This window comes from Malaclemys terrapin, chromosome 4, assembly GCF_027887155.1.
Source record: "Malaclemys terrapin pileata isolate rMalTer1 chromosome 4, rMalTer1.hap1, whole genome shotgun sequence".
Classification (NCBI taxonomy): Eukaryota; Metazoa; Chordata; order Testudines; family Emydidae; genus Malaclemys; species Malaclemys terrapin.
The window spans coordinates 90,026,142-90,039,126 of NC_071508.1; the positions used below are offsets into that span (position 1 = coordinate 90,026,142).

Below are 12,985 nucleotides of genomic sequence, written 5' to 3' on the forward strand. Positions count from 1 at the left end.
CAACCCTGAAGGGGAAGGAAGCAAGGAACCTAGACCTCTTCAGCAGGAAAATTTATTCCACGGAAGGGTAACAAATAAGAATCACAAACAGCAGGCTCTGCTTGGTTGGTACAGTTTCAACCTGTGGGAAAGCATCCCGATGAGACTAACCAGGTGTTCACCACCCTGGTTGATGAGGGCATATTAGAGGCCAGGTCACACCTGGAGGCAAGCTTGGACGCAGCAGATTCGGTGGCTTGTGTTATGGCTTCCACCATTTCCATGCAGCATTCAACGTGGGTGCAATCATCAGGTTTGCCCACAGAGGTGCAGCAAACCATACAAGACCTCCTGTTCAAAAGCCCTTTGCTCTCTTCTGAGAAGATGAATGAAAAGCTTCATAGCCTTAAGGACTTGACCAATGCTTACGTTGCTGAGGATTTAAACACCAGCGACAAAGAAAGAGCTTTCTACCCACAACAGTCCCAGCAATTCCACACATTTATGCCTCATAGCCAAGATCTATTGAGAAAGAGTGGGCAGAGGTTATAAAAGATGGCCTACTCCTCTTTCCTCCTCCACAGAACCTGCTTCATCCAGGCAGACTGTTCTTCAACGCATTCATTTTGACCTGTTGATTGAGAGCAGCCTGTCACTTCCCTGGGTACCATCGTTCTCTTCCCCTATTTTTGCCAACCACTTATCGCATTTCCTAAGTGCTTGATCTTACATCACCACAGATCAGTGGGTCCTAAGTAAGGTGGAACTGGGTTACACCCTCCAAGTTACTTCTCTTCCCCCTTCCCATTCCCTACCCAATCCCTCTTTAAGGACCACTCTCACGAGAGTGTGATACTTCAGGAGTTCCAATCTGTCCTCCGTTTGGGGGCCATAGAGGAAGTTCCCATGCCTTTCCGAGGGAAAGGATTCTATTCCAAATATTACCTAATGCCAAAGGCAAGGGGAGCTCAGGCCTCTTTTAGATCTAAAGCAACTGAACAAGTTTCTGAAAAAAACAAAATTTCGGATGGTTACTCTTGCTTCTGTTATCCCTTCCTTAGAGACTGGGGACCAGTATGCTGCTCAGGACTTAAAGGATGCTTGCTTTCATGTGGCAATTCATTGCAGCCACAGAAAGTTCCTCAGGTTCATGGTCAACAATTCACACTACCAATTTGCAGTTCTCCCCTTTGACCTCGCAGCAGCCCCTTTCATATTTACGAAATGCGTGGCAGCAGTGGTGGCTTTTCTGTGCAGGTTGGGAATCCACATGTTCTCTAACCTGGATGACTGGGTATTGAGGGACCAATTCAGATGTCAAGTGCTTGCCAACATAGCCACTATCCAGTCAGCCTTTCACACAACAGGGCTCCTAATCAATACAGAAGAATCTATTCTGATGCCAGTTCAGCGAATAGAGTTCATTGGGGCAATGCTAGACTCCACAGAGGCCAGGGCGTTCCTGACGCAAATGAGGTTCAGTGCACTGCGGATCATTGCTCTAGTTCTAAAGGCACATCCTCTCACTTTGGTTTGAAAGTGCCTCAGACTTCTAGGGCACATGGCGGCATGCACCTACATGGTCCAGCACACTAGACTGCACTTCAGAGGGCTGCAGGGTTGGCTTACCTCAGTATACTCTCCAGCTGACAATCACCTGGACGGGGTAGTTCAGGTAACAGCTCAAGTCTTGTCCTCCCTGGACTGGTGGACAGACCCATTGAACGTTTGCATAGGACTTCCCTTTGCGCCTCCTCAGCAGATACTCGCCTTACCATGGATGCATCGGATATAGGTTAAGGAGCTCACTTAGGCCCCCTTCAGACTCAGGGGCTTTGGTCGTCCCAGGACCTTGGTGTCCATATAACAAAGAACTTCAGGCCATTTATTTGGCTTGTATGGCATTACTCCCACATATGAGGGGGCAGAGTTTGTTAGTACTCACAGGCAACACAACAGCCATGTTTTATGTAAACAGACAGGGAGGACCACAGTTGACAAAGTTATGCACACAGCCCATCTTGCTTTGGAACTTTTGCATAGCCAGATCCATCAACCTGAAAGCAGCCTATCTTCCAGAGGTTCAAAACACCCTGGCAGATCACCTGAGCAGATTGTATGCAGGCCACCATGAATCATCCCATCATCTGGATGTGTCCATCACTATTTTCTGATGGTGGAGTATTCCTGAGGGACCTGTTCTCAGTGAAAGAAAACAAGAAATGTTGTCTTTTTTGTTCCCTGGCGGGTCACAGACCAGGGTCACTGTCAGATGTTTTCCTCCTGAATTTTCCAAAAGGCCTGCTGTATGCCTTCCCTCAAGTTCTGTTTCTGCCCAAGGACTTATCCAAGATCAAACAAGATGGGGATTACATCATACCAATAGCCCCAGCATAGCCTTGCCAACATTGGCTTTCATTGCTTAGCAGGAAAAACTGCAGAGAATGCATCACTCAAGTGGGCCATACGCTCCTCTTTCACTTTGCTTCTTGTGCCAATTCAAGTTTCTGGTCTTAATCTTTTAAAGCTTTCATTGGGTTGAAGCTCAGCTACATTCAAAATCACCTCCTCCATTCATGACATACTTAGAGAGTGGCTCCCTTGGGAGAATGTAACTGACAATGCCCAGTGTAAAGTTCTCAAAAGTTAGGGGTAAACTATTGTTCATCAAAGGAGTTTGACTGAAGTAGTTTATGGGACCAAATAAGACTAGCCCAAGTATGACAGTTTTCATAGAAAGCTGAAGGACTCATCTCTTTGCAAAAGCTTTGTTACAATAAACGAAGGCAAGAAATTACAACTGCAGCAGCAATGTAAGACAAAAACACAGTAAGCAAAGCTGCTAAACCTTGGAGAGATGAAGAGCAGAGCCCATTATCAAGTATGCTAGGAATATCTCTGAGAAATTTTTATTGTAAATGATACTTGGCTATTATGCTGATAGATGCTCTAGAATTACAATCTAGATAGATACAAGCTGCAAGGTCCCAAGTGAAAAAGCAGCCGTGCATTGATGAGGTCTCATAAAAGCCTCTCCTCTTATGGAAAGAGACACAGATGTGATCCATTTTAATCAGAAAGCTCTGCTGCTGCTGAAGCAGATTTCTTAGAGCTTGAATCTGGAAGATGAAATTGTGGATCCTACTTCTGGGAACCCAATCCTTTCTGGCACCCCGTAAGCATTCTGAAGTATTGTCAATGCCTTAATTTGGAAGTACCAGTTTTAAAAAAATTAACTAGTCATTTTATAGTGGCTGCATAATTATCTATGTGTCCTTTACATGAGGAGAATCCTGAGTTGCTGGTAGATGAACCAGTATTGGACACATCCATTTTGGGGATCTATAAACAAAAAAGCTTCACAGTTGGTGGTAGAGGGGGGTTTGAAAGCCCCAGTCAAGTGGATGGTTTGAGAACTTATCTTTTATTACATGAAGCTTTTTGGTATGCATCAAGAATTCTGATACAGCAGTTTCAGAAACTTAGTAAATGCCCAGAGGGCAGTAAATCCCATTTTCAACTGGCCCAACTAACTCTACCTCCAAAACCATCAATAGTTTTGTGAGTGATGCAACTTAGAGTATAATTAAAATAGGTGTTTTAACATTCAGTAAGCAGCTGGCTGGCATAGTGAGAAGTTCCCTTCTTTATATGATGTGATCAAAAAGACTAACTTCTTTTGTCCTGGTGTAGATCTTAGATACAACAGACCAATGGATTCAATAGACCGTGGAGAAGATTGCATTTTAAAATTTGTATCAAAACTCTAAAGGAACTGTTTTGTGTTCAATCTCCTTGCCCAAAGTCAAACAAATGGGAAATGATTTGGTGTGTGCTAGTTATCTAGTGAAAATGAATGTCACTAGTCGAAGAAGATGGGTCCCTGTCCCATCCAGTCACCATGTTTATTTCATTATCCCCGTGAAAAGAGAAATATTTCAGTTGGTAAAAGTAAATATGTTCCTGACTTTATTTAGGCTATGTCTACGCTACATCTTATGTTGGCATAATTTAGGTCGCTTAGGGGGGTGAATAAGTCACCCCCCAAGCAACATAAGTTACACTGACATAAGCGCCAATGTGGACAGCGCTATGTCAGCCAGAGAGCTTCTCCCGCAGACAGAGCTTCTGCCACTCATGGGGGTTGGAGTAGTTAAATCAACGGGAGAGCTCTCTCCTGTCAGTTTAAAGCGGCTACATTAGAGAGCTTACAGCAGCACAGCTGCATCAATGCAGCTGCGTGGCTGTAAAGTCTCTAGTGCAGCTGTGCTTTTAGATTCTAACTGGAGACTCTGAAGTCAGTAGTGCATTGGATTTCACCTTCTGGGTTCCTGCACTGTTGGGATTTACAGGTTGCATCTCTGCTCATACTGAGGACACTGATGTGTTGGCATTTTAGGGATATGATATATATCAGCATCCTGCAAAAAAGTGCTACCATTCAGCCTATTTACATCCTTGTGGAAATTCACCTAAATTATAGCAGTCTTAGAAACAGCTGTAAGATAAGAAGGTCTCTTGGATGACTGATTTGTTTATCATTAGGACTGCTGGGCTAAAAACCCATTTTTTTTAAATGGGAGCTGAGATTCTCCTGAAATCTTACAGAAAGACCCTACTTAAATTTACACTATAGCATGGAATTTCTGCAGCATGAAATTATGTGGCCCTCTTACTCAAGGTAAAATCTAAGCCCAATGGCATACCAGCTCTCAGAGAGTCCTGACTGGGTGTTAGATGAAGAAGAGCATGCATAATATGCAACCACTGGCATGTCTGTTATAAAGACTTGATAGAAGGGGCTAAATAATGATACCTCCCTTATGTGGTAGCAAGGGACATGTAAGACTCAAAACATAAGTACGCTGTACTCTGGGCTTCAGCAATCCTGAGGACCCACTCGCCTGATAGAGGGGATCCATATCTAATATGTGGAGCTGCTTGGAGGAAACCTCATGTATGATCATAATTCATGACAATTTGCACTTACATAGTGCTTTTGATCCAAGGATATGCAGGAACTTTGATCCCACAGTTCTTATGCAGACAAAAAACCCTTTGCACTTAATGGGATTCAATAGGTCAGTGCTGCAACTACAGAATTTGGACCCACAAAGATTGGCTATACTCCACCACTTTTGTGAGAGGTTGTTAAAGATTATTATTCCCATTTGACAGAAAGGTTAAACCAAAGCACAGAGAAGTGAAGTGATTTGCCCAAGGTGATGCAGAGAATCAGTGGAAGAGTCAGGCTTATAGAACCCCCCCTGTAATCACTGTACCACACTTCCTTTCCCAGGGGTTTTCTACTTGTACCTTTATTTATACAAGTTAAAGATTCATTATAAAAAACTATAAGATGGTTTACACTGTAAAGCTAATCTAGCTGAAATTTAAACTAAATTCTCTAGCAGACCTAACCACCAAATTACTTCCAAGTGTCATTTAAAGGTTGTTTGTGAGAGTGCAAAAAAACCCCAGTCTATTTACAGTAGACTCAAAGACCCTGTCTACATTTACAAATTTTTGCAAAAGATTTCCCCACCTTTACTAATCCTGGTTTAGCTCCACTATTGCTTAGAAGGGCCACTGCCTACTGTGGGCTTTTTTTTTTTTAAACGCTGATATGGAATCCTACTTGAGAGCAGATCTAATCCATATGGTGTTACAAACAATGACAGTAGTTGCTGGCCTACCAATACGAGGGCTCCCAAGGTTGCTCACATTGGTGGACATGAACTAATGATAGCCATGTTGGGTAATCAAATTTTTTTTCCTGATTACAGTCATAATTGTATATTGTGGTGGTCTCCAAATGTGTATGAATAGAAACTTTTCATCATATTATTTTTGAAAACTCTAAAAACTTGCATGGATCCCCAGGCAAGTAGAGTTCACCCTCACTCCCTCTCAGATCAACTGAGAACTGGTGTAGGTTATACAAGTCTCTTGCATAATTTTTAGAGGAAACAAAAAGAAGAAATTGCTTTTGAAAATCTTAAGTTCAGGAAAAAGGCAAAGACAGAAATAACATTTAGCAGTTCAGGCAGGGGTTATTTTTTGTGTCTATGTGGGGTGAGTTAAGTGGCTAAAATGAGTAGGATGTCTATTTCTGACAATGTAATATAATACTTATTTTGTACCATAAACATGAAGATTAAAATATTACAAAATAAATATTTAGTTACACTGCTCCTATAATGTTTCATTGGAAGCAAGAGACATCAGGAAGTCATTACTATTCTATAGCTATCTGCTGTGGCTCTAAAAGTTCAGTTTGATCTGTGAGAATGTGCTATCTTCTCAGCAGTGAGAAAGAAAGACAGGTATTCACCAGCTAGAAGATGGAGAGAGAGATGCTGCCAGTTACAGTGCCAAAGATGGCCACTTTAGGGCTACGGTTGCTTGATTCTGCCAAGTTTAAAGGACTAGCACCAGAAAGACACACTGGAAAAAGTTCCCATAAAAGAGTAGCCCTGTTCTGTGGAGAGTTAGTAGGGACCAGGAAGCTGCCAAAGAAGGTGCTTCTGGGGAAAGAGGTTGATTGGTATTGTGCTTACTGGCATTCTACAACATCTGATGCAGCAAATGCATTTCTTTCTTCAGCTATATTTTGCCTTTTGTTAGCCTAACGAGGTGCCCATTACATGCTATTTATTTCTCGGCTCACAGCTTTGAGACTTTTATATGGGTTTTCCCTCTCTTGGAATTTCTCAAATCATTAACCTCTTGATCTGAAAAATAATTGTGATAATAAAAATAATTTTAACAGATGCCTAATTGTCCCTAGCTGTTCTCTGATGTAAGATAGTTGAGACCTAGCAGTATCTTCAGATTGTTCAAAGATGCTTCTGTTCCTTTCATAGTTTAAACTTCAGACTTCCTGAGATTTAGAACCAAGACTCAGTGGAGAAAGATATTAGTAAACCCACCATGCATCTTGTTTTTCCTAAGAGGCCTCTCTGTGAGAATTTGACACTCTTCAAAACAAAAGCTAATGTAGGTAGAGGATAACTTTCCCCTGGAGCTAACTCATGTGTGGATATGCGGCACACCATCTTGTCATGTCCATTTGAGCCCGCAATGAATCTCTTGCAGTAATATTGTACCAGCAATATGGGAAACCGAAAGTAGACAGAGGATCTAAATGACATTTCCCTTTGCTCCATCTTCTGTACTGTAGTAGGTTTTACATGTTGCTGTGTGTAATCAGGTGGTTTATCTTCTGTAATACTGAAAAATCTTTGATTTTTGTGTCTGTGCTTCTTTGATAGCCACGAGCTGTTGCGGGTTTTCGAGGAACAGTACGATATGCATCAATCAATGCTCACAGAAACAGAGTGAGTATCTGTGCTTACATCACACCTGTCTGAGTTTTATAGTAATTAAAAACACTGTCAATTGTATGTATAGTATAAATCTTGCTTCATTTTCTGTGTCCCGTTGTCATTATTATATAGAAAGATGTTAGACTGTGGGAAATACTTAGGAAAGAATAGGTCACTTTTACATTACTGTAGATAACTGAATGTCTTATCTTCATAATGGTATTCTGGTTGCAGAAATCATAATAGTTGTTTTAATTATTACCATCACTGTTTTAATCATACCACAAGAGAGTAGAACAGGGAAGATGAAATTATCAGGTGATAACATTATATTTACAGTATATTCCACTTATCTTCATGATCTCAGGGTATTAGAGAATTTTGGACAAACCACTATTGCCAGTGTGATGACATTCACTTCACAGTAAAATGATGTACATCCCTGCAATCATATTTTAACATGCTTCCTCTTTTAATTTTTTCTGTGCTTTTTATTCTTCCATCTGAAGTGATGAGAAAAGGAAAGCGTTTTTTCCTACTTGCAGTATTATAGGGATCTGTTTTGCAATTTTTCTTCTAATCGGTTTTATTGGGAATATACAATAGTTGAAGTCTCTGGAGCAGGTGTGGGCAAACGTTTTGGCCTGAGGGCCACATCTGGGTATGGAAATTGTATGGTGGGCCATGAATGCTCATGAAATTGGGGTTGGGGTGCAGGAGGGGGTGAGGGCTCTGGCTGGGGGTGCAGGCTCCGGGGTAGGGCCAGAAATGATGAGTTCAGAGCACGGGAAGGGGCTCCGGTCTGGAGCAGCGGGGGGCTGGGCTTGAGGAGGGGGGACTGAGGGCTCCGGCTGGGGGTGCAGGCTCTGGGGTGGGGCTGGGGATGAAGGGTTTGGGGTGTAGGAGGGTGCTCTAGACTGGGACCGAGGGGTTCAGAGGGTGGGAGGGGGATGAGGGCTGGGGCAGGGAGTGAGGCGCAGGAGGTGTCTCAGGGGTGCAGGCTCCAGGCAGCACTTACCTCAAGCGGCTCCTGGAAGCAGCGACATGTCCCCCCTCTGGCTCCTATGCGGAAGCATGGCCAGGTGGCTCTGCTGCATGCTGCCCTGTCCACAGGCACCACCCATGCAGCTCCCATTGGCTGCCATTCCCGGTCAATGAGAGCTGGGGGGGCAGCACTTGGGGTGGGGACAGCGTGCGGAGCCGAAGCCCCTGGTTGCCCCTATGCGTAGGAGCCAGAAGGAGAACATGCTGCTGCTTTCCGAAACCACACAGAGCGGCCCCCGAATCTGCTCCCCAGCTGGAGTGGGGCAAGCCACAAACCCCGCTCCCCAGCAGGAGCTTGAGATCTGGATTAAAATGGCTGGCAGGCCAGATGCAGCCCGTGGGCCGTAGTTTGCCCACCCATGCTCTAGAGCAATACAGGATCTAGCAAAGCCCATTAGCTCTGATTGCATAGTAGTAAGGTAAAGTACAGCAGTTATGAGGAGTAACAAAATTCCATCCCTTTTCTTTTTCACAGGAAATGGGAAGGCATGATGACCTCTGGTCCCTGTTTTACATGTTGGTAGAGTTTGTGGTTGGACAGCTGCCTTGGAGAAAAATAAAAGACAAGGTAAAATCTAGAAATAAGTATCTTAGATGGGCATTGCACATAAACACCTTCATGAAAAATCTACTCAAGAATCATTGGTTCATAAAATTCTAATGTTACATTTTAGAGCAGTTTCTAGTGATTTTTCCCCCTCACTTCACAGTGCTAATGTCATGGCTTAAAGTGCTGTGGAGTGTTACAAATGGTCTTAGTTTGCAAGGGAATTTAGACAGAGCTTACAGTTTATACAGATTCATTATAGAGGGCAAATATAAATGTACATACATTAATTCATGGCCCTATTTTGAAACCAGTGCTTTTTGCCTTCACAAACCTTTTGTACAAAATTTCATAGTTTGACATTTCATCTTGGAAATAGACATTCAGTATTTGCTGTTAGACAAAGTTAGCCCAGTAGATCTGTGCTCATGCTGTTGGGCAGATGTCTTATGGGAGATGTGCAAAGAAAAAGCAACCTCTGATGGCCTGTGTCCACTACTTGTTTCTACTTATTTTGAAAGTATAGCATTATCAAAAGCACTTTCTGATTAACTTAGCTATGGTGGTAGATGAAGGTGGGCCATACAAAGGACTGCTCCTATTCTTCTGACTTTGGAAACCACAGACTAATTGATATTAGACTGAATAAAAATACTAAAAAATGTCTACTTTGAGGAGTAATTATGTATCAGAAATGAACTGAAGTAGATGACATAATAGAACTTTTAAATCTCTGTCTATGATTCTAGTAGAGTTGCAATGCCCAATTATAATCAGTGGTGTCAAACAGCAACAAAACACACACACACACACACACACAAAGAGAAAATTAGACTAGCATTTAAATACAGTAACGCCTCACTTAATGTTGTAGTTATGTTCCTGAAAAATGCAACTTTAAGTGAAATGGTATTTCCAAAGAATCCAGTTTTCCCATAAGATTTAATGTAAATGCGGAGAGTTAGGTTCCAAGGAAATTTTTGGGGGGCAGACAAAAGGCAGTATATACTGTACAGTACTATACTGTGGTTGGTAGGTGCCCCTGGCTTACTCCACACAGGCACAGCCTGCTGCAGGCAAGGATGCTAGGAAGCACCTTGTGCAGCAGCAGCGGCAGCTTCCCCCCAGAAGAACAGGTGCTATCTTTTCCGAGGGATGCTCCAGGCCCACCTCTTCCCGTCCCCGCTCCACTCCAGGCCCACCACTTCCCACCCCCACTCCACCTCCTCACCAGAGCATGCTGCTTCCCCGCTCCTTCCCCGCCCTCCCAGAAAGTCCTAAGTGACACCAAACAGCTGTTTGGCGGTGGGGGAAGCACTGGGTGGGAGGGGGAGGAGGCAGAGAAGAGGAACTTGTGCAATGCTTCCTTGTAAAGTCACTGCTCTTCCACAGAATCTTACAAGCAGAGGATAGAGCAGGCAGCCAAACGACGTTATAAGGGAACATTGCACAACTTTAAACGAGCATGTTCCCTAATGGAGCCGCGACATAACTTTGAAACAACGTTAAGCGGGAGGATGTTAAGTGAGGAGTTACTGGTTAAAGAACATTTTACATTGCTAAGGGCAATGGCAGGATCTTTAGCCCTGTTATAACCTAAAGGATTAATCTCCTTTTCATACACCCTTCAACTCTGACCAAAAATATTGCACTTAATGCCGGTGATGTATGGTGTGAATATTCTGCGGTTGGGAATGGTGGTGTGCTAATGCTTTTTTGTGCTAACTGTTCCTAGGAGCAAGTGGGCTCCATAAAAGAGAGGTATGACCACAGGCTCATGTTGAAACATCTCCCCCAAGAATTCAACATCTTTCTAGATCACATCTCCAATTTAGATTACTGTACAAAACCCGATTACCAGGTAAGCCTTTTTACTTTTTTGTATTTCTAATTTTTAAATAATCTTGTTTTGTCTTATTTTACCATAATTATCCTTCTTTGATCTGATCCTGTGTCCATGACAATAATGATTATGGACTGTCCCACTGTAGAGCTATTTTAATGGCAATAAGGTACTTTGGTGAAGTTTGGCAGTTTGATACTAAGATAGTTCGAAGGCTACAGCGTTCATTGCAGGTCATCTGTTGGAGTACCTGCAATGGGCCACTGTATCAATAATCTAGCTTTGTGAAGGTGGGGTAGAGCCAGGGTGCCATGTGGAGAGCCATATTTTATCTAAAACTGTGATATGAGGGGTTCTTTGCAGACAGAGGTCTGCAAACCTTTGTAATCTCTTTTGACCAATTCTAGGAGGGCTTTGAACTCCTCCTGGATGCAGTGCAGGTGTTCAGCTAAGTTGGATGGTGCAAGTATGTGGGAGACTTGTGGCATGGACAGGTGGAGGAAACCGTAGTTGGTGTAAAAAGGACTCTGGTGGGTTGATCTGTAGTTAGAGTAATTGTATACAAATTTGGCAAAAGAGAGAAACGAAACCCAGTCATTCCAGTGGTAACTGATAAAGCAACAGAAGTATTACTCAAGAATTTGTTTCACTCATTCCATCTGTCCATCAGTCTTGGAATGATAAGATGAGGAGACATGTAGATCCACATTCAGGAGTGTCACGGGGTGCACCACTCAATGCTGGACTGGTGCCTCCTTCTGGTACTCTGGGGATTAGCTCGAGGCCAACGCCCCCCCGTCCACCATTTGCACACCGTCACTCTATCGACCTGCAGCTCCTCTTGCAGCCTCAGGAACCATAACGTCCTCTTCATGGCTCAGCCCTCTGGCTCTGTCACTGTCCATGTTCCCCCCCTTTTGGGGAAGATTAATTTCTCAGTAGTTGTAGGCAGTCCTCTTGCTCACTTCTTCTGTGCCACTTGCCCAGGGGCTGGTAGGGGAACCAAGGCCCGCCCTCTTCTCCAGGTCCCAGACCAGGGACTTTCAGCTCAGCAGCCTGGGCCTTCTCTCTCTGGCCTCACTGCTCTATCCCAGGGCTTCTTCCTACCACTGGTTCCTCTATTCTTCCTGGGCCTACCAGTTCCCAGAGCCTCCTCCCTCTTCCCAGGGAGTGACTGCAGTCTCAGCTCACTCCTCCCTTTCTCCTAGGAGTGTCTGCCTTTTCCCAGCCACCTCTTCTCCTCTCAGCTCCTGGGCTTTATAGGCCCTGCCTATTTCTGCCCAGCTGAGCCTCCTTAATCAGCCGCCTAATCTGTTAATTAGCCCATCTGGCCTGCATTAAACCCTGCAGGGTGAGTGTGCATTAGTCACCCCATGACAAGGAGCTTGAACAACTCCTGCCAGAAATATGAAATGAACTGTGATTCTCGATCAGATGTTATGTTAGATAGTTGACCATAGAGTTGGAAGACATAGTTGAAAAACAGTTGGGATATATGATGGAATACACCCCTGCATCCACACCCTACACACTAGGTGTCCAGTTTTTGACTGGAATGTCCGGTCAAAAAGGGACCCTGGCGGCACCGGTCAGGCCATTACAAAATCCGGTTGGCAGCGCAATGGAGCTAAGGCAGGCTCCCTGCCTGCCATGGCTCGGCGCGGCTCCAGGAAGCAGCAGCATGTCCCGCCTCCGCTCCTATGTGTAGGGACAGCCAGGGGGCTCCGCACGCTGCTCCTGCCCCAAGCTCTGGCTCTGCAGATCCCATTGGCTGGGAACCATGGCTCCTGCAGACGGGACAGCGCGCAAAGCCGCCTGGCCGCTCCTCTGCATAGGAGCCAGAGGGGGGACATGTCTCTGCTTCCGGGAGCTGCTTGAGGTAAGCACCGCCCAGAGCCTGCACCCCTGACCCCCTCCCGAGTCCCAACCCCCTGCCCCAGCCCTGATCGCCCTCCAAACTCCTTAGTCCCAGCCCTGAGCACCCTCCTGTACCCTAAACCACTCATCTCATCCCCAGCCCAGAGCACCCCCCCAGTCATAGCCGTCACCCCCCCAATACCTCTGCCACAGCACAGAGCCCCCTCCTGCACCCCAAAACCCTCATCCCCAGCTCCACAACAGAGCCCGCACCCCCAGCTGGAGCCCTCACTCCCCCCATCCCCAACCCCTTTCCTCAGCTCAGAGCCCCCTCCTGCACCCTGAACCCCTCATTTCTGGCCCCACCCTGGAACCCATACCCCCTCT

The 12,985-nt window shown here is 44.8% G+C and overlaps 1 protein-coding gene across 2 annotated transcripts in view; it reads left to right on the plus strand.

Annotated features, from left to right (window-relative positions):
• TTBK2 (tau tubulin kinase 2) overlaps positions 1-12,985 on the plus strand; it is a 230,002-nt gene that overhangs the window by 150,740 nt on the left and 66,277 nt on the right. For both annotated transcript variants that reach the window (XM_054028672.1, XM_054028673.1), the window contains exons 7-9: positions 7,254-7,319; positions 8,827-8,919; positions 10,634-10,759. In XM_054028672.1, the coding sequence (XP_053884647.1) occupies positions 7,254-7,319; positions 8,827-8,919; positions 10,634-10,759 (285 nt within the window). The remainder of the gene's footprint in view (positions 1-7,253; positions 7,320-8,826; positions 8,920-10,633; positions 10,760-12,985) is intronic.